Consider the following 27,228-nt stretch of genomic DNA (forward strand, 5'->3'; position numbering starts at 1 on the left):
TCAGTTGAAATCGATCATTTTCATTTATTTTTTAATTTGGGAAACACAGATTGGCAATAATTATAAACCGCATAAAAAAACATTTTGAATCACTGTGGCCCTTGGTGCAGCTGAAGAGTAGAGAAAACATTTTGTTATCACAGCAGATTTAAGACAATCAAACAGTGATCTAGTTCCTGAATTCATGCAAAACAATATTCTTACATTTGGCACCAGATATTCTACACGTATATTACTTCTCTGGCAAATTAAAAGTCACAAAGGGGAACAAAAAGTTGTTTTTACCCTCATCCTCTATTTTGTGGCACAGACAGAAAAGAGCTACAGAACATGGGGGGTAATTCCAAGTTGATCGCAGCAGGATTTTTTTTAGCAGTTGGGCAAAACCATGTGCACTGCAGGGGAGGCAGATATAACATGTGCAGAGAGAGTTAGATTTGGGTGGGTTATTTTGTTTCTGTGCAGGGTAAATACTGGCTGCTTTATTTTTACACTGCAATTTAGATTGCAGATTGAACACACCCCACCCAAATCTAACTCTTTCTGCACATGTTATATCTGCCTCCCCTGCAGTGCACATGGTTTTGCCCAACTGCTAAAAAAAAATCCTGCTGCGATCAACTCAGAATTACCCCCATGGTTTCTGTTACCTGTGCTGCAAGATAGCACAGACTGAAGGTAGCAATGAGGCAATGGAACTGTGTCTCCCTATCAGGTGTCAGACATAATAATGTTAAGTGAATCATGATCTTGCATTTATACAAACACACAATTTACCAACCCCTCTATAATGACAAAGCATGTGTGCTTAGACAGATAAGGGACACTGGGCCTGATTCATGTTGGTAAATAAAGCAAATTAGCAACTGGGCAAAGCCATGTTGCACTGCAGGTGTGGCCAATGTAACATGTGCAGAGACAGTTACATTTGGGTGTGATGTGTACAAACTGAAATCTAAATTTCAGTGCAAATATAAAGCAGCCAATATTTACCATGAACAGAAACAATATAACCCACCCGAAACCAAATCTCTCTGCACATTACATCTGCCCCACCTGCAGTGCATCATAGTTTTGTCCTGTTGCTTCATAATTTGCTTTACTTACAAACATGAATCAGGCCCACTGTGTCATCTATATATATATAAATGTGAAAGACCTCACTGACTGACTGACTGACTCATCACTAATTCTCATACTTCCCGATATGTTAGGAAGCTGAAATGTAACATAAGTATTCTGCAGGTGGGAAATAGGAAAACTACGTAATTAGAATTTTGATAACCCTCCCCTAAGGGGATGAAAAGGGGATTGACATAATGACGTCATTACCGATGCATGGCTTGCGTTGTGTGAATGATCTCGCCCAAACGGCCAATCGGATCAAAATTTGGATTGCAGCTCCAGTGTGTAGAATTTAATAAACTACAAAAATGCTCCTGTACTGTTTACCGTATCTCCTCGGGTAACGCCAAGAACCATGGATTAATATTTACTTACATTAAGACGTCTCAAATTTACATCTCTATAGATTAACCAGATTTTGAACACTCATTTATACTGACAACTGTGAAAATCAGAAACTCCTGTGCAAAGAACGGGAAGAACAGCTAGATAATGTGAGTAATCCCACCTCAGTAATATAGAGCCTAGAGTTAGATGCATCTCAATCATACATCTAACGATAGCACAGAGATGTGGCTTGACGGTGTCTGTAGTAAATATAAAAGTTGCATTACCTTATTTGTACACAATATATAATAATGTAATCAAGTGTACTGGGATCAAAATGAAATGCCGGCGGACGGGATCCCGGCTGTCATGATCCCAAAAGCGGGATACTGTCCATCGTAATGCCGGCAGTGGAGTGAGCGCTAGAAAGCCACTTGCGGGCTCACTGCGCTTGCCACGCTGCAGTTTTTTTTCTCCCTCTATGGGTGTCATGGTCACAGAGGGAGAATAGGCTGTGGCGCCGGTATTCCGGCGGTGACATTTCACCGCTAGCCGGGATCCAGGCGGCGGCATTGTGACCGCCGGGATCCCGACTAGCAGTATTTTAACCATTTCCCAGTGTACTATGCACATGAGAGAATAGTGAGAATTGTGCATTAACAGTGATACAAATAAATGCAAGTCACATTTTCCTTATAAAGGGTACTGAAATGCAAACATCCTCATACCTGTCACCTGTCTACCTCTGTAAAAATCTTCTTCCTTTAGAAATCTAAATGACATCACAAATAAATAATATGAACGGGTGGCCGTGACTTGATTTAAAAACGAATGATCAAATGTGAATAGATATGGCTGCAGGTGTCATCATTATCATCTTTTACACCAGGCCTACAGTAGCCATAAAATATATACCTCCTAAGAGGCAAATATGGATATACACCCGTGCCTAATTCATTTCTATATCCAGAGGAGCATGTTACACATACTGCACTTAACTAACATTTGCTTGTACCAATTATACCTCACTACGAGTGAGGGACCTCAAGTCTAATACTGGGTACACACTTAGTCGACTTGAGAGTAGACCCGCCGATGCGCCAACAGAGCTGCAGGTATAGGTAAGCATATACACTTACCAATCGTCCGCTCGATGTGCCAGCTCCTGCAGCAAGTGTAGGGAATGACCACCTGTAAACACAGCCAGATGCGCCAATATATACTCAGATACAGTATATCGGCTGTGCTGCACAGCTGACGCAATATGTTTGTGAAAGACGTTGTTCACACGCATACTCTGTGTGTACACCCACCGACCGATTTGCGATATATCGGCTGCTCGCTCGAACACCTGATATTTCGCCCAGTGTGTACCCAGCTTAAGATGCGTACAAATCTAGACAGACACATTCTGATGCACATGCAAACGGGTGGTCTTCTGGTTGCCGAATGTCGGGATCCTGGCGCACAGTATACCGGCGCCGGAATCCCGACACCCGGCATACCGACACATATTCTCCCTCGTGGGGGTCCACGACCCCCCTGGAGGGAGAATAAATAGCGTGGCGCCCGTAGCGCGCCACCGTGCCCGCAAGGGGCTCATTTGCGCTCGCCACGCTGTCGGTATGCCGGCGGTCGGGCTCCCGGTGCCGGTATGCTGGTCGCCGGGAGTCCGGCCGTCGGCATACCATACTACACCCATGCAAACATATGTGCACACTTTTCTGCCACATAAATTGACATATGCTTAACTTAGGACAATAGATTTTTCATTGCATTCCTTGAAAAGTCCTCACATTTATAAAATCTCCACAGCTGTGTAAATATTACTACACTGAACACTGTAATAAGTGTGTAACTGTAAACATGAATACAATGACCCCTCTAATTTCTCTGTGACTTATCTGAATTTTACCAGAATCCTTTGCTTTCTTTGGCATGCCTTTTTTATCAGTGGGTCATTTTTTATGAGTATGAATTTAACCAAATAATAAAAATTAAACTGCTCTTAAAGTACAAGGTGGATTTTAGGAAAGGGATGTAGAAAAACGACATTCCCAAAATTATAAGTTTTAGACATTTTCATTAATTGTAAATTGATTGTGGTTTGGGGGCATACAAAAATTTGTGTTTAATCAGGTGACAAATTACAATCTGATTTCTCCAGTATATTTTGGGTCGATCGACTTGACAAGGTTCAGGTGCTAACGGGACGATAACACTCTTTAAAAAGCATTGGGAAATATTGTGGTTTCAATGTCCTGGTTATTTTTGTTGTAATCAGGCGTTGTTTTACAATATGGTGGCAGCCTCTGCATCAGTACTTCGGGGGTCCTTAATGCCAATGATTAGGTCGTTGCTTCTACGTGAGCCGTGCACCAAGGATAGGATGTGCGTTCTGTCAAGCTGATGACCTCTGGATTCTAGGCCCTGAGTGTCGTTTTCTGGAAAGTCACCTGAGAAGGAAATATTCCTACATTTATTCATATATATCGAGGTTAAAAAGAGAAGTACTGTACTTAAATATCACAGTGTACTTTCGAGTAATATCACATGAAGCCTACAGGTTCAAGAGATTAAGGGGTATATGCAATTGCGGTCGAATTCCCGAAAATGTTGAAAACGGGACATTTTCGCCCCCAAAAAAAAATCGACAATGCAATTCAGTACTTTTCGTCAAAAAAACGGACTTTACAAATTCGACTTTTTGAAATTCGACATTTGACAAATTCGACATTTCTGCAATGGTACAAATGCGGCATTTCGACAAAAGTATATTCAATTGAAGATTGTAAATTCGACAACAGTGCTTTTAGACAGTAAATTCGTCATTTTCAATCCGCCTCACTTTGCTGGCGGAATCTAATAAAAAATTTTAAAAACATGTTTTTTTTGTGTTTTTTTTTATTGGTAATAGCATATCTATTTATATTAGAAGGGATCAGGTACTTGGTTTGTCTATTTAGGAGGCACAAGTATTTTTTATATATTTTTTTAAATATATATATATTTTTTTATGGAATGGGTTAAAAATCAGGAAAAAAAAATGCGGGGGATCCCCCCTCCTAAGCATACCCAGCCTCGGGCTCTTTGAGCCGGTCCTGGTTGTAAAAATACGGGGGGGGGGGGGGAAATGACAGGGGATCCCCCGTATTTTTAGAACCAGCACCGGGCTCTGCGTCCGGTCCTGGTGCCAAAAATACGGGAGACAAAAAGCGTAGGGGTCCCCCGTATTTTTGGAACCAGCACCGGGCTCCACTAGCTGGGGAGATAATGCCACAGCCGGGGGACACTTTGATATCGGTCCCTGCGGCCGTGCCATTAAAACCCCAACTAGTCACCCCTGGCCGGGGTACCTTGGAATGGGGACCCCTTCAATCAAGGGGTCCCCCCCTCCAGCAACCCAAGGGCCAGGGGTGAAGCCCGAGGCTGTCCCCCCCATCCATGGGCTGCGGATGGGAGGCTGATAGCCTGTTGTGAAATGAAAGAATATTGTTTTTTGCAGAAGAACTACAGGTCCCAGCAAGCCTCCCCCGCAAGCTGGTACTTGGAGAACCACAAGTACCAGCATGCGGGGGGGGGGGGGGGGCGCTGGTACCTGTAGTTCTACTGCAAAAAAAATACCCAAATAAAAACAGGACACGCACACCTTGAAAGTACAACTTTATTACATACATGTCGACACACACTCATACTTACCTATGTTGACACGACGTTCGGTCCACTTGTCCAAGTAGAATCCACGGGGTGTACCTGAAAATAAAATTCTACTCACCTAAATCCAGTGTCCAGTGATATTTGTAATCCACGTACTTGCCAAAATAAAAAAACGCATTTACCCGATCCACGCGGACTGAAAGGGGTCCCATGTTTACACATGGGACCCCTTTCCCCGAATGCTGAGACCCCCTGTGACTCCTGTCACAGAAGGTCCCTTCAGGCAATCAGGTAGCGCCACGTCCTGGCACTCTCCTGATTCCCTATGCGCGTCTGAGCTGGCAGACAGCGCATCGCACAGCACCTCCATTAGTTTAATTGGTGGGAACTTTGCGGTCAGCAGTGGGGTTACCCGCGGTCAGCCGCTGACTGCTGGTGACCTCACCGCTGACCGCAAAGTTTCCATCATTGAAGATAATGGAGGGGGCTGTGCGATGCGCGTCTGACAGCTCCGACGCGCATACAGCCAATCAGGAGAGTGCCACGACGTGGCGCTCCCTGATTGGCTGAAGGGACCTTCTGTGACAGCAGTCACGGGGGGGTCTCTGCATTCGGGGGAAAGGGGTCCCATGTGTAAACATGGGACCCCTTTCAGTCCGTTTGGATCGGGTAAATGCGTTTTTTTGTTTTGCCAAGTACGTGGATTACAAATATCACTGGACACTGGATTTAGGTGAGTATTAAGTTTATTTTCAGGTACCCCGGATTCGTCGACATTGGAGACGTGGCAGTCGGCGTGTCAACATAGGTAAGTATGTATGTGTCGACATGTGTGAAATAAAGTTGTATTTTCACTGTGTGTTTTTATTTGGGTATTTTTTTTGCAGTAGAACTACAGGTACCAGCGGGCCCGTTTCCCCCCGCATGCTGGTACTTGTGGTTCTCCAAGTACCAGCTTGCGGGGGTGGCTTGCTGGGACTTGTAGTTCTTCTGCAAAAAACCAATATTCTTTCATGTTTACACTTGGCTATCAGCCTCCCATCCGCAGCCCTTGGAATGGGGGGGACAGCCTCGGGCTTCACCCCTGGCCCTTGGGTGGCTGGGGGGGGGACCCTTGATTGAAGGGGTCCCCACTCCTCCAGGGTACCCCGGCCAGGGGTGACTAGTTGGGTATTTAATGCCACGGCCGCAGGGAGCGGTATAAAAGTGTCCCCCGGCTGTGGCATTATCTGTCCAGCTAGTGGAGCCCGGTGCTGGTACAAAAAATACGGGGGACCCCTACTCTTTTTGTCCCCCGTATTTTTTACACCAGGACCAGGCGCAGAGCCCGGTGCTGGTTGTTAAAATACGGGGGATCCCCTGTAATTTTCCCCCCCGTATTTTGGCAACCAGGACCGGCTCAAAGAGCCCGAGGCTGGTTATGCTTAGGAGGGGGGACCCCACGCAATTTTTTTTCGTGTTTTTTACCATTTTTAAAAATCGAATCAAAATCCGTCAATTCAGCCGTTTTTCGACAGCGGGACTGTCGAATCCATTTTTTATTGAATATGTCGAATTCCGGCACCCACCTGCCGAAATTCGACAGTCGAATTGTGTTGAATTTAAAAACGGGCGAAAAAGTGCCGCAATTCGCCCGGAATTGCATATACCCCTAAATCAGTTTAAAGACTAAGATGAGGGTACAGACTATCCACATAATTAGACAAATCATCAATAAAAACGTTTACATGTTTCCTAAACTGAATAGTGAATAGGCTATCCAAAAATAATAAGATGCGTAACTTAAAATGTGGAACTAAAATGTATCTTTACTTATTATATAAAGAGCGAATAAACGAAATACCTGACAATATGGACCTGCATGCTTCCTGTCATACATTCACATTTAATTTGCAGAGTGACTCTATGGGCCGGATTCAAATGTTAACGCGCCCCCTATCTCCTGTCTAAAGTGACGGGAGATAGGGGGGCGATATTCAAATGTCCCCATTTTCGCCCCTATCCCACCCAGCACAGTCGGGTTTAGGCGCGCAAAGCACCTAAACCCGACTAAACTAATGGGCACGATCGTAAAAAGACCCGTTTGGGCGCCCAAATGGGTCTCTTTACATGCATTTCAGCTCGCCACCTCCAGGAGTAGTGAGCTGAAATGATCGGCGCAATCGTGGTAGGGAGGGGGGAGTGCACATTTGAATCCGGCCCCATGTATGTATACAGGGTTGTCTTAACAGCATCGTAGGCCCTGGGCAAAGCAATGCTGGGGCCCCTACCCAGCTATTCACAGCACTAGATTTTTTACAAAATCATAACTTACTCCTCCTGCTGTCCCGTGCCATATTTCCATATGCTTCCATACAGTGAATGGCTGTCAGCACTGTGATTGGTGGATAACTCCAGTCCTCCACCAATCAGCATGGTGACAGGCATTTAGTGGTATATTTACTAAACTAAAACTAGACAAGAGAGCGCAGGCAGACTCCACTGAAATATCACAATTTTAATATACACAGTGATCACATAATAAAGTATACATAATTAATACTAATTAGAGCCAATAAAAATCAATAAAAATCCGCACTAAAATTTCATATAATTCCACACAATTTAGTGCACTGTTAACCTGATATGATGATAATGTATGGATTAATATGTCCTGAAAGTTGGCAGCTGATGTTTAGATGTTGAAAGTCTGGATATTATCCATATAGCAAATTGATATTTTGAAAATGCTTTGTTCAGGTTAAAGTCAGATGAATACAAAACAAGTGCACTGTTGATTATAGATTAGACCTCTATTACCCCAAGTCGACACCGCACCAGTTCTGCTCTGTTATATCATGATAACCCTCTGAGGAAACGACCAGACTGTGCCGGTCGAGAAACGCGTCAGGGCTGTTTCAGGATCCGACCACTTTTCATCTGACCACCTAACCTCTTACGGCTTTTCACCCGTTCCAGCTCTACTCCACTGTCGGGTTAAATCTGCCCGAGCAAAGCCACCTGCACTGGTCCCTTTTGCCATACGGGGACCGTGGCTGCCAGCTCATCACCTCGGATCAGCGGCATTCTGGATAAATACAGTAGTACCGCCAGATGATCCGTAGAAGCGGCGAGTGACCACTGGTCTGATACGCTGCAGTAAGGAGAGAGCATCGGACTCAGCCGCCGGAGCTAGCGGCACCCGAGCACCTGTCAGTGTTCCATATACACAGAGGAAGTGGTAAGCGATATCACCACATTATGCTGCTACACTAAACAGAGCAGAACTGGTGCGGTGTCGACTTGGGGTAATAGAGGTCTAATCTATAATCAACAGTGCACTTGTTTTGTATTCATCTGACTTTAACCTGAACAAAGCATTTTCAAAATATCAATTTGCTATATGGATAATATCCAGACTTTCAACATCTAAACATCAGCTGCCAACTTTCAGGACATATTAATCCATACATTATCATCATATCAGGTTAACAGTGCACTAAATTGTGTGGAATTATATGAAATTTTAGTGCGGATTTTTATTGATTTTTATTGATTTTTATTGGCTCTAATTAGTATTAATTATGTATACTTTATTATGTGATCACTGTGTATATTAAAATTGTGATATTTCAGTGGAGTCTGCCTGCGCTCTCTTGTCTAGTTTTTGTTTTTTTACTTGCTTAGGGACTGCTAATACCCTAATCCTCTGGGAGCGGCAGGCAGCATTTTCAACATAGGTTCAGGGAGGCGCCTTTCTTTCTTGTATTTACTAAACTGCCTGTTTTTAGACTTGGAGATGTTGCCCATAGCAACCTATCAGATTCTACTAATCATTTATGTAGCACCATCTGGAGGATAATAGCTAGAATATGATTGGTTGTTATGGGCAACATCTCCAGTTCTAAAATCCTGCACTTTAGTAAATATGCACCTTACTGTCTGGCTGTAGAATGGGAGGCAGGTAGAGAACAGAGGTGTAACTAGGGTGTGGCAAGTGGGGGATGCAACTAGGGCAGTAGTTGCTGCAGAATCTCACCCACAGTCACTATGGATGTCCCTGAAGTGTCAGCACTAAAAGAAGTGCGGAACACAGCGATGGGCGGTGCCCGGACACACTGCTGAAGATATGAGTCACCGCTGCTGCGGGCCTTCCAGATGAAGCGGAGTGTGTGGCGTTGATAGGGCAGGTGCTGCTTATTGCCCCGGTGCTCATCCAGCTGCAGCTCCGCAGCTGCTGGATGCCGTCTTCCAACGGTGCAGGTAGCAAAGCCTGACTTGACGCGCCAAGCTCTGAGCTGCTGCTGCGCTCTCCCCGGACGGCCTCAGCCCTGGGAACAAGGTGGCCCTGCTGCTGGTGAATGAGCTTCTCTTCCTGGAGGCCTGGTTCGGGCTGGTAAAGCTGGGAGTGGTCGCTGTGTGTGTGTGTGTGTGTGTGTGTGTGTGTGTGTCTGTCATGTATGTGTCATGTACTGTGTGTGTTTGTCATATATGTATCATGTGCTGAATGTGTGTGTGTGTCATGCATGTATCATGTATATGTAAATGTTCTCTGTACTGTACATGGTAGGGCTGTAATAATGTCCTAAAACCATGCCTTGTAAGTGATTGGTCCTTTAAAAAAAAGTCCTCGGTCAGCCGTCATCCCGTAGCTCTGACGATCTTGGAAGCCATTATATCCCGCCGCTAGTGTGTGGGAGCTTGTCGACAAGTCTGATGAATGCTGTGTGATCTTCGGGTCCATTTTAATCTATCACATCTGGAGGCACCTGGACATATTGCGGACTCTAAAGATGGAGTGCCGGCTATAAGCAGCTATATATATATATATATATATATATATATATCTATGTATCACACACATATATCTAGGTATACACACATGTATATTTAGATATAAATATATCTATGTATCACACACATATATACATATATATATATATATATATATATATATATATATATATATACACATGTACATATATATAAATATATATATTTTTATCACAATTAGAAGTATATGAAACTGGTTTCAAAACTATATTTGCTAAAATATTCTGCAAGTGCCTGCATACTTGTTACACAGGCACTGTCTCAGGCTCTGACTGCGGGGAAAGGCACCATCCCTGATCAGTGATCAGCAACAGCCAGAACTCACTGCAATCTCAGCAGCAGCAGCCAATACCGCAGCACTGCCGCTGACACTTCAGCCTCAGGATCAGTCACCCGGCCAAGACGCCTTCAGCTGAATCTGCACGGTCTTGGCACCAATCTCATGCGGCGCAAGGGGACCGCTACCGAAGCCTTCCACACTGACAAGTTTCAGTGGACGGGGCTCCGGGAGGCTGCTGGCTGTAGCAGGAAAAGTTTTTATTTTCCTGTCTACTGCAGCAGCTGAAGCGCAGACGCTGTGGGCCTATTTTGATGGGGTCGGCCTGGAGCTGCAGTTCCACCTGCCCCATTGTTAATCCGGCTCTGCATACGACGACATACACACGCTGACACACTGACACTTATAAATACACCGATATACACACTTTGACACACCGATATACACACGCTGACACTTGTACATACACCGACATACACACACTGACACTTATACATACAATGACATACAGACTCTGAAACTTGTACATACACACGCTGACACTTATACATACACCGACATACACAGGCTGTTACTTATACATACAATGACATACAGACGCTAAAACACTGACATACACATGCTGACACTTATACATACACCTACATACACACGCTCATACTTATACATACACAGACATACAAACGCTGACACACTGGCATACATGCGCTGACACTTATACATACACCAACATACACACACTGACACTTATACATACACACGCTGACATTTATACATATGACATACACATGCTGAAACACTGACACACACACGCTGACACTTATACATACATCGACATACACATGCTGACACTTGTACATACACCGACACACACGCTGATACTTATACATACACAGACATACACACGCTGATACACTGGCATACATGCGCTGACACTTATACATACTCCAACATACACACACTGACACTTATACATACACACGCTGACATTTATACATATGACATACACATGCTGAAACACTGACACACACACGCTGACACTTATACATACATCGACATACACATCCTGACACTTGTACATACACCGACACACACGCTGATACTTATACATACACAGACATACACACGCTAATACACTGGCATACATGCGCTGACACTTACACATACACCAACATACACACACTGACACTAATACATACACACGCTGACATTTATACATACGACATACACATGCTGAAACACTGACATACACACACTGACACTTATACATACATCGACATACACACGCTGACACTTGTACATACGACATACACACATTGACCCACCGACATACACACACTGACACTTATACATACACCAACATACACATGCTGACACACCGACATACACACCCTGACACTTGGAACTAACTTCTTTGTATTATTCTACTCATTTTTGCTGTAAAAAAATCTAGTCATACCTAGATGGGAGGCGGGGTCATGGCCTTGGGCAGGATAAACAGGATTTTGATACCTACCGGTAAATCCTTTTCTCCTAGTCCGTAGAGGATGCTGGGGTCCACTTCATGACCATGGGGTATAGACGGTTCCGCAGGAGCCATGGGCACTCTTAAGACTTTTCAATGGGTGTGAACTGGCACCTCTATGCCCCTCCACCAGACCTCAGTTATAGGAATTGTGCCCAGGGAGACGAACATTTCAAGGAAAGGATTTACTTTAATACTAGTGGCGAGATACATACCAGCTCACACCTCAACCATGCCGCACAACATGGCATTCAATATAACACACGCCAACAGGCATGAACCAATTACAGCAACATGCTGAAACTATTATAACACAACATGTGTAACCTAATGAACAAAACTGCAGGTAAAGTACGCACTGGGACGGGCGCCCAGCATCCTCTACGGACTAGGAGAAAAGGATTTACCAGTAGGTATCAAAATCCTGTTTTCTCATACGTCCTAGAGGATGCTGGGGTCCACTTCATGACCATGGGGTTTATACCAAAGCTCCAGTATGGGCGGGAGAGTGCGGATGACCCTGCAGCCCGATTGACCGAACTTGAGGTCTTTATCGGCCAAGGTGTCAAACATGTAGAATTTTGCAAATGTGCTTGACCCCGACCAAGTAGCTGCTCGGCAAAGTTGTAATGCCGAGATCCCCCGGGCAGCCGCCCAGGATGAGCCCACCTTCCTAGTGGAATGGGCCTTCACCGACGTCGGTAACGGCAATCCAGCCGTAATATGAGCGTGCTGAATCGTACCTCTGATCCAACGCTCAATAGTCTGCTTGGAAGCAGGACACCCAATCTTGCTGGGAGCATACAGGACAAACAAAGACTCTGTTTTACGTATTCGAGCTGTTCTAGCGACATAAATCTTCAAAGCCCTAACCACATCTAGAGACTTTGACTCAGTGAACGTGTCAGTAACTACTGGCACCACAATAGGTTGGTTTATGTGGAAAGATGAAACCACCTTTGGAATAAAATGTTGACGAGTTCTCAACTCTGCCCTATCTTCATGGAAGATCAGGTAAGGGCTCTTCTGAGACAAGGACCCCAATTCAGACACCCGTCGTGCGGATGCCAATGCCAAATGCATCACCACTTTCCAAGTGAGAAACTTCAACTCTATCTCTTGTAGAGGCTCAAACCAATCCGATTGAAGAAACTGCAACACCACATTAAGGTCCCATGGTGCCACTGGAGGCACAAATGGAGGCTGGATGTGCAGAACTCTTTTCACGAAGGTCTGAACCTCTGGAAGACAGGCCAATTGTTTTTGGAAGAACACTGACAAGGCCGAAATCTGGACCTTGATTGATCCCGATTGGAGGCTCTCATCCACACCAGCCTGCAGAAAATGGAGAAAACGTCCCAACTGAAACTCTTCCGTAGGATCCTTCTTGGATTCACACCAAGACACATATTTTCTCCAAATACGGTGGTAATGTTTCGACGTTACTCCTTTCCTGGCCTGAATAAGGGTGGAGATGACTTCCTTGGGAATACCCTTTCGGGCTAGGATCCGGCGCTCAACAGCCATGCCGTCAAACGTAGCCGCGGTCAGTCTTGACACACGCACGGCCCCTGCTGCAGCAGGTCCTCGCGAAGAGGAAGAGGCCGAGGATCTTCCATGAGCAACTCCTGAAGATCTGGGTACCAAGCCCTCCTTGGCCAGTCTGGGGCAATGAAGATTGCTCGAACTCTTGTTCTTTTTATGATCCTGAGCACTTTTGGGATCAGCGGAAGTGGAGGGAAGACATACACCGACCGGAACACCCACTGGGCCACTAGCGCATCCACTGCTATTGCTTGAGGGTCTCTCGACCTGGAACAATATTTCTGAAGCTTCTTGTTGAGACGAGATGCCATCATGTCTACTTGAGGAACTCCCCAAAGACTTGTCACCTCTGCGAAGACTTCTTGGTGGAGGCCCCACTCTCCTGGATGGAGATCGTGTCTGCTGAGGAAGTCTGCTTCCCAGTTGTCCACTCCCGGAATGAAAATTGCCGACAGAGCCTTTACATGTCTTTCTGGCCAGAGGAGGATCTTAGTCACCTCTGCCATTGCCACTCTGCTTTTCGTTCCGCCCTGCCTATTTATGTACGCGACTGCTGTTACATTGTCCGACTGGATCTGCACGGCATGATCTTGAAGAAGATGTACCGCTTGTTGAAGGCCGTTGTAAATGGCTCTCAATTCCAGCACATTTATGTGAAGGCAGGCTTGCTGACTTGACCATTTTCCTTGGAAGCTTTCTCCCTGAGTGACAGCTCCCCAGCCTCGGAGACTTGCATCCGTGGTTACCAGGAGCCAGTCCTGAATCCCGAATCTGCGTCCCTCTAGCAGGTGAGAGGCCGTGTAACCACCACAGGAGTGAAATCCTGGCTTTCGACGACAGGATTATCTTTCGGTGCATGTGTAAGTGGGAATCTGACCACTTGTCCAACAGGTCCCACTGGAAACCTCTGGCATGGAACCTGTCAAACTGTACGGCCTCGTAGGCCGCTACCATCTTTCCCAACAAGCGAATGCACTGATGGATCGACACACTTGTTGGCTTCAATATCTGTTTTACCAGAGCCTTTTCCACCAGAAGAAAAACTCTCTGAACTTCTATGTCCAGGATCATCCCGAGAAAAGACAATCTTGTCGTCGGTTCCAACTGTGATAATTTATGATCCAACCGTGTTGTTGGAGTATTGTCAGGGAGAGTTTGATGTTTTGTAACAACTGCTCCCTGGATCTCGCCTTTATCAGGAGATCGTCTAGATAAGGAATTATATTGACTCCTTTTTGACGCAGGAGAACCATCATCTCCGCCATCACCTTGGTGAATACCCTCGGCGCTGTGGAGAGACCGAAAGGTAACGTCTGGAATTGGTAATGGCAATCCTGAATCGCGAATCTCAGATAAGCCTGGTGAGGATAAATGGGAACATTCAGGTAAGCATCCTTTATGTCTACAGACACCATGTAGTCCCCCTCCTCCAGACTGGAAATCACTGCCCTCAGTGATTCCATTTTGAACTTGAATCGTTTCAAGTAGAGATTCAGATTTTTTAGGTTTAGGATCGGTCTGACCGAGCCATCCGGCTTCGGAACTACAAAAAGGCTTGAATAAAACCCCTCCCCTTGTTGTGACAACGGTACCAGGACTATGACCTGATCCTGACATAATTTTTGAATTGCCGCTGTTACTGCTTCCCTTTCCGGGAAGAGAAGCTGGCAAGGTCGATTTGAAAAATCGGCTTGGGGGAACGTCTTGAAACTCCAGCTTGTATCCCTGGGACACTATTTGCAACACCCAGGGATCCAGACCAGACAGAATCCAACCTTGGCTGAACAGTTTGAGACGTGCCCCCACCCAAGCGGCCTCCCGCAAAGGAGCCCCAGCGTCATGCTGAAGATTTGGCAGAAGTAGGTGTAGACTTCTGCTCCTGGGAACCTGAAGCCACTGTGGACTTTTTTCCCTTTCCCCTTCCCCTACCTGCAAAGAAGGGGGAACCTCTCGCTTTTTTGTATTTATTGGGCCGAAAGGACTGCATGTGAGGGTGATATGTCTTTTTTGCCGGGGCAGGCGCAGAGGGCATTAATGTCGACTTGCCTGAGGTAGCCGCCAAGACTAACGCATCCAGTCCATCGCCAAATAAGGCCTCACCTTTATATGGGAGAGCCTCCATATTTCTTTTGGAATCTGCATCCGCGTTCCACTGGCGACTCCACAACGCCCGCCGAGCCGATACTGCCATGGTAGCGGATTGTGAACTCAAGAGTCCAATATCATTCATTGCTTCTAGCATGTATGCGGCAGCGTCTTTGATATTCCCTAACTTAAGGAGTATCTCATCTTTATCAATCGTGTCAATTTCTGATGACACGCTTTCTGACCATTTTTCAATAGTGCGACTCACCCACGCGCAAGCAATTGTGGGCCTGAGCAGTGTACCATTGGCAACATAATGGATTTCAATGTAGTTTCCATCTTTCGGTCTGCCGGCTCTTTTAGTGAAGCCGTGCCACGTGCAGGGAGAATTACCTTCTTTGTCAACCTGGACAGTCCACTGTCTAACACAGGGGGTGACTCCCATTTTTTCCTGTCCTCCATCGGGTAAGGATAAGCTATCTGAATTCTCTTGGGAATACAAAATTTATTTTCGGGATTCACCCACATCCCTTCAAAGAGAGTATTAAGTTTGTGGGAAGGAGGGAAAGTGACCTTGGATTTCTTTTCTTTATAGAAATAAGCCTTCTCCTGAGGTATAGGAGTGGCTTCCGTGACTTCCAGAACTTCCCTTATAGCTAGTAGCTACAATCATATATTGTATATTTTTTGCCAATTTATGATCTATTTCTCTGGAGTCACTATCGTCGACACAAGAATCAGTGTTTGTGTCGGTATCAGTATTCACAATATTCGCAAATGGTCTCTTATGTGACCCAGAGGGGTCGCCTGCGGATGGAAGAACAGAGCACTGAAAAATCACATCTTCCACAGATTTTCTCCAGCACTCAGCATGAGATTCAGACTTATCTAATCTCCTATTGATATGATGCATACTATCACGTATTTCTTTCACCCATGCAGGCTCTTGGTGTGCCGGCAGCGCCACCACATTACAACTCTGTGTCCCTAAAATGGCTTCCTCCGGGGAGGAACTCCCTGCCTCAGATATGTCACACACGTGTACAACACCCACACAGACACACTGGGACTTATAGGGGACAGACCCACAGTAAAATCTGTCAGAGGAACACAGTTTAGGAGCAGCCAGTTCACAACCCCAGCACCAGTATCTAATGCCTGTGAACATAGAATGCCCACTGACATGCAGCGCTTTTTACACCGTAAAACACACTTGTAAAGCACCAAAACCGCTTGTGCCCCCCCTTTATGCACCCTGATACTTGTAGTCAGAAGTGGAGGAGGACCAGCATTGTCTCTGCAGCCTGAGGAGAGAGAAAATGGCACTGAGCAGTGTGCTGGCTGCCTGAGGAAGAAGCTCCGCCCCCGCAATGGCGCGTTTTTACCTCAGAGACTAAGCATAATATTTATACTGGCGGGGTTAGGGCTGTGCCTGGGCATCTTATGCCCCCTTTTTGTCAGTTTATATAGGTATTTTGCTGCCCAAGGCGCCCCCCCCCCCGCGCCCTGCAGTGCCTGTGTTTGTGGGCAGCAATGGCGTGCTGCGCTCCCGCCAGCCGCGCTGTACCTCAGCCGTCACTTTACTTGATAGAAGATCTGTCTTCTTCTACTCACCTGTCTTCTGACTTCTGGCTCTGTGAGGGGGGTGACGGCGTGCTGTGGGAGTGAGCATCTAGACACGGCTAGCGTTTAGTACCCTTCAGGAGCTAATGGTGTCCTGTCAGCCAGAAGCAGAGCCATGAAACTCTTCAGGAAGTTGGTTCCTACTTCTGCCCCCTCAGTCCCACGAAGCAGGGAGACTGTTGCCAGCAGTTCTCCCTGAAAATAAAAAACCTAACATAAGTCTTTTCAGAGAAGCTCAGCAGAGCTCCCCTAGAGTGCATCCAGTCTGCCTGGGCACATTTCTAAAACTGAGGTCTGGAGGAGGGGCATAGAGGGAGGAGCCAGTTCACACCCATTGAAAAGTCTTAAGAGTGCCCATGGCTCCTGCGGAACCGTCTATACCCCATGGTCATGAAGTGGACTCCAGCATCCTATAGGACGTATGAGAAAGCCCATTTAAAAAAAAAATGAGGGATGAGGCACCACACAGGGCTATTGTAGAGACGGATCCAGAGGGGGTGTGACACATGTGCTGTCTGACCCTGCCTGATTGGATGCCTGAAAAAGGATGCCTGGTTTTCATTATTCACTACTTTGTTTCCTGCCCGACCAGCCATAGTGCATCTGCCCCATACATAACTCCATCGGTGGACAAGGACGGATTGATCCATTGGGCTAGCAGGTAAGTCCCTGGTGGGCCGGTCCCATCCAGATATCTCTCGGACCAGATCACCCTGCTCACAGCTCTGTGAAAGCCACATTTGTTATCACTCTGATCTGCTGGCCCCTGCATACTGCTCATTCCCTGTCAAATGCTGCTAATCGGCTATAGGCTGGGACTACTGCTGTGTCCTTTGCACCCCCTATCTGCTGCTACCTCTGATCTCAGCAGCCTATCACCCCGCGGCATTCTGCACTCCGCCTCAACCACCTGCTCTCTGCTTCTAACTATCCAGCTTTCGGTACAGATAGTATCACTCTCCTGCCTCCTGGGCACGACAGTAGTTTACAGCTGTGGCACAGAGATGAGAGAACATTAGGTAACACCTGTACTGGCGCGTTACAGCTTATGCACTGGCGCTCCACTCCCTATATGTATGCATATGGCTTCAACCCCAATAATCACATGTACAGTATATGTACACATATATTCATCTATACTAACAAATTATATAGTGCCTCCCCAGCAATTGACCTCACCTCATGTCACTGATACAGACCTATTTATACACTGACTTGCACACGCTGACACCTATTTATACATTGACACACATGCTAACACCTATATGTACACAGACATACACACACCTACATCTATGCATCTAAACACCGACATACACATGCTGACACTTATATATAAGGTGACACCAGGGACGTGAGTTGAGGTAAATGGCTCAGGAGGCACTGGTTAGTACTAGAGCCAGATTTACACACAATACTTGAGCCAAAGGTTTCATGTGGGAATTATACACAGATGCAGCAGTATATACTGGTGGAAATTTAAGGGGTATATTCAATTGAAGTCGAAAACTGCCGTCTGTCGAAAAGACGTCAGTTTTTCGACTTTTTGAGGTCGAAATGTGATTCGACCTATTCAATGCTTTACGACAAGTCGAGGCATTCGACTTGTCGAAAAGCACGTGGATCGGTGGAATAGCTGTGATCCACGTGTTGATGTCGAAAACGGGGCCAAATCCGACAGTTTTTACCCCGTTTTCGACCATCTCAATCCGACATCAAAATGATGTCGGAATGAGATGGACCCAGAGGAGGCGAGGAAGGGGGGGAGCTACAGGGATAAGGGGGGACAGCCGGCGGGCATACAGGGAGATCAGCGCTACAGTAGCGCTGCAGCTGGATGTCACTCACCCGCCCAACCTCACGGCAGCTTCCACCCGGTTCCAGCGCGCTGCTGGAGCCGGGGGAAAAGCTGCCATGAGGTCGGGCGGCTGAGTGACATCCTGCTGCATCTCCTCTGGCTGCTGCCGGCTGTCCCCCCGCGGCTCGCCTCCTCTGGGTCCCATCTAAATTCGACTTGAAAAAGTCGAATTTTAGATGGGACTGAATAGGGGTTGTCGAAACCATTCCGACAAATACATGTCGGAATGGATCCGACTTTAATTGAATATACTCCTTAGAGAGAGTTTTGAACAGAGAAGCGCAGAAAAGATAGGCACTGCCTCACCTGCCATAGACTTTTTACTCTTGAGTTTTGACAATAAAATTGATTAGAAGATATTTCTAATATTTTTCATTTACTTTACATAATCAACACTCTGGCATATACGTTAGTATGACAGGAAAGGCTCTGCACGTCAGTGAGTGACACCTATTTGTGTAGGAGATGATGATGTGGCAGAGAGATGCACGGGGAGATGGTGTGCTAAGAGACGACTCAGGGAGGAGATGCTAGTGTGGCTGAGAGACGACTCAGAGAGGAGATGCTGGTGTGACTGAGACACGCAGGAGGGAGAGGATGGTGTGGCTGAGAGATGCAGGGGGGAGAGGATGGTGTGGCTGAGAGACGCAGGGGGGAGAGGATGGTGTGGCTGAGAGACGCAGGGGGGAGACGGCGGTGTGGCTGAGAGACGCAGGGAGGAGATGATGGTGTGGTTGAGAGACGCAGGTGTGAGAGGATGGTGTGGCTGATAGACGCAGGGGGGAGAGGATGTGACAAAGGGGGCAGGATGTCAGTCTGGTTGAACTGCTGTACGATATGATCTCCTACATGAATAGTGAATATCGACTGAAGACGCCGTCTGCCTTAGAGGATACATTTCTTCAGAGGTTTCACATTGTGAGAAATCATCATAAAGGTTAGGTGCATGTGGAATTGAAAAGAATGTTCCCAGTGTGACATTAAACAGGTGGCGTGTCATGTTTTTAGGTGCGCTTCAATTTACTTTGTGGAGGACATTCTTAATCTTGTCCTGGGCTCCAAAAACCCTAGTTACGCCTCTGGTAGAAAATGCTGCCTGGCTGCTCTGAATGTGTCTAATTCACAATCAGAGGGGCTGGGCAGTATTCCCTACTTGCCTCCCAAGAAGATCCGGAGGCATCAGCCTGACCCTGCTTGAAGGCCCCTAGAACCATGGGGCCCCGTGCAGCTGCCCAGTGTGCATACAGGTTAATATAGATTAAGTGTGTATCTATACAGGGTGGTCCATAAGTGTGGAAACACCCTTATGAAATTCTGCATCTGTGCGACATGACACATCCCGAGGTGGAATGCCGGCAGGGGAGCGAGCGCAAGGTTCTATTCTCCCTCTATGGGTGTCGTGGACACCCATAGAGGGGGAATCACTTACCTCGCGGTATGGTGCCCCCGTTGGGATCCCGGCATCTGTATTGTGACCGCCAGGATCCTGACTGTTAGTGTGCAAACCACATACCCTGGCAGGCAATATGGCATTTGCATGTAGGCTAGGTGTTCCACGGGTGTGTGGTTGGTATGTAAGCAGCACTGTGGGCTATTCAGAGGTGAATATGTGTTTCTTATTAAACCTCTATTAGTATCTTATGAATGTCTGCAGCATGACAACACAGTTCCATATAAACACTGTAACTTAATTGCAGGTTAAAAATACAGTATCTCGTAACAGGAGTGGAAAACATTTTGGTCAACTCACTGTCCACTTGCAGAAAGTTGGTCTCAAGATCTGGATGCAGACGACCCTGGGCTACACTGTCACTTAGATTCTTATTAAAAGATAAGACGTTTAGTAGCACCTGGGGACAAAGAAATAGGAGAGTGGACAGTGACGCTATACAGAGGAACGCATGAAAGAAAAAGTATTACAGTAAGATAATAGTACAGAACACCAGAAACAGCATCTTGAAATTTGTATTGAAGATACACATTACCGTCTCGGGTGTGACATGTACATGACCCCAAGGGTGTGTGTGTGTGTGTGTTTCATTTTAATATAAGAGTTCCGGTCTTTTCTAACATGATTTGGTATTCAGCTTTGTCATAAAATATGAATTTGATGAAACTCTAATATTAGTGTATATTCACTAACTAAGACCTGTCAACCCCTCATTTAATATGATTTGCCTTCTACCTACGTAGCTAATATGGAGCCCCTCCTTCTCATCACCACCTGGAGCTGTATTCCTGCATGTTTAAGTGAAAATATAAAACCATTATTTACATCTTCCAAACCAAAGTCCCTTTAAGTGACAATGTATGATGGATATCGTATATGTTGCCCAAGGGCCTATATCCAATGAATGTGGTTTTGATGTTTCTTCACTGGCATGCTTACAGGAGCTGTGGTGTATTATAAAAGTCTCAACAAAGCAAATGACTTGCTGTACCTGAGTGATACCAGACAATGCTCGTTCCCCATTCGATCCTCCGAGGGACAGGTACGTACCACACAGACCCTGCGCTGGCCTCACCACAGTGGGCAGCAGGAAAGAAAGAGGTCTTTTCCCTGGCTCAACAATGTTTTGCTGCAGACAAGACAAATGCAATGTATTAATGCAGAATGTTTCAAATTACACATACCGCTATTTTGAATATTTTGAATATTTAGGACAAGACATTGGGGGTCATTCCGAGTTGATCGCTCGCTGACGATTTTCGCAGCGCAGCGATCAGGTGAAAAAAACTGCATTTCTGCGCATGTGTATGGCCCGCAATGCGCACGCGCGACGTACAGGTACAAAGCTCTTTGTGGCTGTGCTCAGGTTCTAGCAAAGTTTTCCTTTGTACTGGCAGCCGCAAGAAAATTGACAGGAAGGGGGCGTTACTGGGTGTCAACTGACCGTTTTCAGGGAGTGTTTGTAAAAATAAGATTTTACTTACCGATAAATCTATTTCTCGTAGTCCGTAGTGGATGCTGGGGACTCCGTCAGGACCATGGGGATTAGCGGCTCCGCAGGAGACAGGGCACAAAAATAAAGCTTTAGGATCAGGTGGTGTGCACTGGCTCCTCCCCCCATGACCCTCCTCCAAGCCTCAGTTAGGATACTGTGCCCGGACGAGCGTACACAATAAGGAAGGATTTTGAATCCCGGGTAAGACTCATACCAGCCACACCAATCACACCGTACAACTTGTGATCTGAACCCAGTTAACAGTATGACAACGTAGGAGCCTCAGAACAGACGGCTCACAACAAGAAACAACCCGATTTTTTTGTAACAATAACTATGTACAAGTATTGCAGACAATCCGCACTTGGGATGGGCGCCCAGCATCCACTACGGACTACGAGAAATAGATTTATCGGTAAGTAAAATCTTATTTTCTCTTACGTCCTAGTGGATGCTGGGGACTCCGTCAGGACCATGGGGATTATACCAAAGCTCCCAAACGGGCGGGAGAGTGCGGATGACTCTGCAGCACCGAATGAGAGAACTCCAGGTCCTCTTTAGCCAGGGTATCAAATTTGTAGAATTTTACAAACGTGTTCTCCCCCGACCACGTAGCTGCTCGGCAGAGTTGTAATGCCGAGACCCCTCGGGCAGCCGCCCAGGATGAGCCCACCTTCCTTGTGGAATGGGCCTTGACAGATTTAGGCTGTGGCAGGCCTGCCACAGAATGTGCAAGTTGAATTGTGCTACAAATCCAACGAGCAATCGTCTGCTTAGAAGCAGGAGCACCCAGCTTGTTGGGTGCATACAGTATAAACAGCGAGTCAGATTTTCTGACTCCAGCCGTCCTTGAAATATATATTTCAATGCCCTGACAACGTCCAGCAACTTGGAATCCTCCAAATCGCTAGTAGCCGCAGGCACCACAATAGGCTGGTTCAGGTGAAACGCTGACACCACCTTAGGCAGAAAATGAGGACGCGTCCGCAGTTCTGCCCTGTCCGAATGGAAAATCAGATATGGGCTTTTATACGATAAAGCCGCCAATTCTGACACTCTCCTGGCTGAAGCCAGGGCCAGTAGCATGGTTACTTTCCATGTAAGATATTTCAAATCCGCCGATTTGAGTGGCTCAAACCAATGGGATTTGAGAAAATCCAAAACTACATTAAGGTCCCACGGAGCCACTGGGGGCACAACCGGGGGCTGTATATGTAGTACTCCTTTTACAAAAATCTGGACTTCAGGAACTGAAGCCAATTCTTTCTGGAAGAAAATCGACAGGGCCGAAATTTGAACCTTAATGGACCCCAACTTGAGGCCCATAGACAATCCTGTTTGTAGGAAATGTAGGAATCGACCCAATTGAAATTCCTCCGTGGGGGCCTTCCTGGCCTCACACCACGCAACATATTTTCTCCAAATGCGGTGATAATGTTGTGCAGTCACCTCCTTCCTGGCTTTAACCAGTGTAGGAATGACCTCTTCTGGAATGCCTTTTTCCCTTAGAATTCGGCGTTCAACCGCCACGCTGTCAAACGCAGCCGCGGTAAGTCTTGGAATAGACACGGTCCCTGCTGAATCAGGTCCCGTCTTAGAGGTAGAGGCCACGGATTTTCCGTGAGCATCTCCTGAAGTTCCGGGTACCAAGTTCTTCTTGGCCAATCCGGAGCCACGAGTATCGTTCTTACTCCCCTTTGCCGTATAATTCTCAGTACTTTGGGTATGAGAGGCAGAGGAGGAAACACATACACTGACTGGAACACCCACGGTGTTACCAGAGCGTCCACAGCTATTGCCTGAGGGTCTCTTGACCTGGCGCAATACCTGTCCAGTTTTTTGTTGAGGCGAGACGCCATCATATCCACCTTTGGTTTTTCCCAACGGTTCACAATCATGTGGAAGACTTCTGGATGAAGTCCCCACTCTCCCGGGTGTAGATCGTGTCTGCTGAGGAAGTCTGCTTCCCAGTTGTCCACTCCCGGAATGAACACTGCTGACAGTGCTATCACATGATCTTCCGCCCAGCGAAGAATCCTTGCAGCTTCTGCCATTGCTCTCCTGCTTCTTGTGCCGCCCTGTCTGTTTACGTGGGCGACTGCCGTGATGTTGTCCGACTGGATCAACACCGGCTGACCCTGAAGCAGGGGTTTTGCCAGGCTTAGAGCATTGTAAATCGCTCTTAGCTCCAGTATATTTATGTGAAGAGACATCTCCAGGCTTGACCATACTCCCTGGAAGTTTCTTCCCTGTGTGACCGCTCCCCAGCCTCTCAGACTGGCATCCGTGGTCACCAGGACCCAGTCCTGTATGCCGAATCTGCGGCCTTCTAACAGATGAGCACTCTGCAACCACCACAGAAGAGACACCCTTGTCCGTGGCGATAAGGTTATCCGCTGATGCATCTGCAGATGCGATCCGGACCATTTGTCCAGCAGATCCCACTGAAAAGTTCGTGCGTGGAATCTGCCGAATGGGATTGCTTCGTAAGAAGCCACCATCTTTCCCAGGACTCTTGTGCATTGATGCACAGACACTTTTCCTGGTTTTAGGAGGTTCCTGACAAGTTCGGATAACGCCTTGGCTTTCTCCTCCGGAAGAAACACCTTTTTCTGAACCGTGTCCAGAATCATTCCCAGGAACAGCAGACGTGTTGTCGGGGTCAACTGAGATTTTGGAAAATTCAGAATCCACCCGTGTTGTTGCAGCACTACTTGGGTTAGTGCTACTCCGTCCTCCAGCTGTTCTCTGGACCTTGCCCTTATCAGGAGATCGTCCAAGTAAGGGATAATTAATACGCCTCTTCTTCGCAGAAGAATCATCATTTCGGCCATTACCTTGGTAAAGACCCGAGGTGCCGTGGACAATCCAAACGGCAGCGTCTGAAACTGATAATGACCGTTTTGCACCACGAACCTGAGGTACCCTTGATGTGAAGGGCAAATTGGGACATGCAGGTAAGCATCTTTTATGTCCAGGGACACCATAAAGTCCCCTTCTTCCAGATTCGCTATCACTGCTCTGAGTGATTCCATCTTGAACTTGAATTTTTGTATGTACAGGTTCAAAGATTTCAGATTTAGAATAGGTCTTACCGAGCCGTCCGGCTTCGGTACCACAAATAGCGTGGAGTAATACCCCTTTTCCTGTTGTAGGAGGGGTACCTTGACTATCACCTGCTGAGAAAACAGCTTGTGAATGGCTTCCAATACCGTCGCCCTGTCTGAGGGAGACGTTGGCAAAGCAGACTTTAGGAACCGGCGAGGGGGAGACTTCTCGAATTCCAACCTGTAACCCTGAGATACTACCTGCAGGATCCAGGGGTCCACCTGTGAGCAAGCCCACTGCGCGCTGAAATTCTTGAGTCGACCCCCCACCGTTCCTGAGTCCGCTTGTAAAGCCCCAGCGTCATGCTGAGGGCTTTGCAGAACCCGCGGAGGGCTTCTGTTCCTGGGAAGGAGCTGCTTGCTGCCCTCTCTTACCCTTTCCTCTGCCTCGGGGCAGATATGACTGTCCTTTTGCCCGCTTCTTATAGGACCGAAAGGACTGCGGCTGAAAAGACGGTGTCTTTTTCTGTTGGGAGGGGGTCTGAGGTAAAAAGGTGGATTTCCCGGCAGTTGCCGTGGCCACCAAATCCGATAGACCGACGCCAAATAATTCCTCCCCTTTATACGGCAATACTTCCATATGCCGCTTGGAATCCGCATCACCTGACCACTGTCGTGTCCATAAACTTCTTCTGGCAGATATGGACATCGCACTTACTCTCGATGCCAGAGTGCAAATATCCCTCTGAGCATCTCGCATATAAAGACAAGCATCCTTTAATTGCTCTAAAGTCTGTAAAATACTGTCCCTATCCAGGGTATCAATATTTTCAGTCAGGGAATCCGACCAGACCACCCCAGCACTGCACATCCAGGCTGAGGCGATGGCTGGTCGCAGTATAACACCAGTATGTGTGTATATACTTTTTAGGGTAGTTTCCAGCCTCCTATCAGCTGGATCCTTGAGGGCGGCCGTATCAGGAGACGGTAACGCCACTTGTTTTGATAAGCGTGTGAGCGCCTTATCCACCTTAGGGGGTGTTTCCCAGCGCGCCCTAACCTCTGGCGGGAAAGGGTATAATGCCAATAACTTTTTTGAAATTAGCACTTTTCAATCTGGGTTAACCCACGCTTCATCACATACATCATTCAATTCCTCTGATTCAGGAAAAACTACAGGTAGTTTTTTCACCCCCCACATAATACCCCTTTTTGTGGTACTTGTAGTATCAGAGATATGCAAAGCCTCCTTCATTGCCGTGATCATATAACGTGTGGCCCTACTGGAAAATACGTTTGTTTCTTCACCGTCGACACTAGATTCAGTGTCCGTGTCTGGGTCTGTGTCGACCGACTGAGGTAAAGGGCGTTTTACAGCCCCTGACGGTGTCTGAGACGCCTGGGCAGGTACTAACTGGTTTTCCGGCCGTCTCATGTCGTCAACTGATTTTTGTAATGTGCTGACATTATCACGTAATTCCATAAACAAAGCCATCCATTCCGGTGTCGACTCCCTGGGGGGTGACATCACCATTACCGGCAATTGCTCTGCCTCCACACCAACATCGTCCTCATACATGTCGACACACACGTACCGACACACAGCAGACACACAGGGAATGCTCTATTGAAGACAGGACCCCACTAGCCCTTTGGGGAGACAGAGGGAGAGTTTGCCAGCACACACCCAAGCGCTATAATATATATGGGAACAACCCTATATAAGTGTTGTATCCTTATAGCAGCTTAAATATAGTAATATCGCCAAAAAAAGTGCCCCCCCTCTCTGTTTTACCCTGTTTCTGTAGTGCAGTGCAGGGGAGAGTCCTGGGAGCCTTCCTCACAGCGGAGCTGAGCAGGAAAATGGCGCTGTGTGCTGAGGAGAATAAGCCCCGCCCCCTATTTCGGCGGGCTCTTCTCCGGAGTTTGTGAGATCTGGCAGGGGTTAAATACATCCATATAGCCTCAAGGGCTATATGTGATGTATTTTTTAGCCATAAAAAGGTATTATACATTGCTGCCCAAGGCGCCCCCCCAGCGCCCTGCACCCTCCGTGACCGCTGTGTGAAGTGTGCTGACAACAATGGCGCACAGCTGCAGTGCTGTGCGCTACCTCAGGAAGACTGAAAAGTCTTCTGCCGCCTGCTTCTGGACCTCTTCCATCTTCGGCATCTGCAAGGGGGGTCGGCGGCGCGGCTCCGGGACCGGACTCCATGGCTGGGCCTGTGTTCGATCCCTCTGGAGCTAATGGTGTCCAGTAGCCTAAGAAGCCAATCCATCCTGCACGCAGGTGAGTTGACTTCTCTCCCCTAAGTCCCTCGATGCAGTGAGCCTGTTGCCAGCAGGACTCACTGAAAATAAAAAACCTAAAAACTTTTTCTAAGCAGCTCTTTAGGAGAGCC

General features: G+C 47.0%; 1 protein-coding gene across 2 annotated transcripts in view; it reads right to left on the reverse strand.

Annotated features, from left to right (window-relative positions):
- GGT7 (gamma-glutamyltransferase 7) overlaps window positions 1-27,228 on the reverse strand; it is a 198,515-nt gene continuing 171,287 nt past the window's right edge. For both annotated transcript variants that reach the window (XM_063960245.1, XM_063960244.1), the window contains exons 13-15: window positions 21,276-21,413; window positions 20,585-20,684; window positions 1-3,908 (exon numbers count right to left, since the gene is read on the reverse strand). In XM_063960245.1, coding sequence (XP_063816315.1) covers window positions 3,745-3,908; window positions 20,585-20,684; window positions 21,276-21,413 — 402 coding nt within the window. In that variant the 3' untranslated portion in view covers window positions 1-3,744. The remainder of the gene's footprint in view (window positions 3,909-20,584; window positions 20,685-21,275; window positions 21,414-27,228) is intronic.

Source organism: Pseudophryne corroboree, chromosome 3 (assembly GCF_028390025.1).
Source record: "Pseudophryne corroboree isolate aPseCor3 chromosome 3, aPseCor3.hap2, whole genome shotgun sequence".
In the NCBI taxonomy this organism is placed as follows: Eukaryota; Metazoa; Chordata; class Amphibia; order Anura; family Myobatrachidae; genus Pseudophryne; species Pseudophryne corroboree.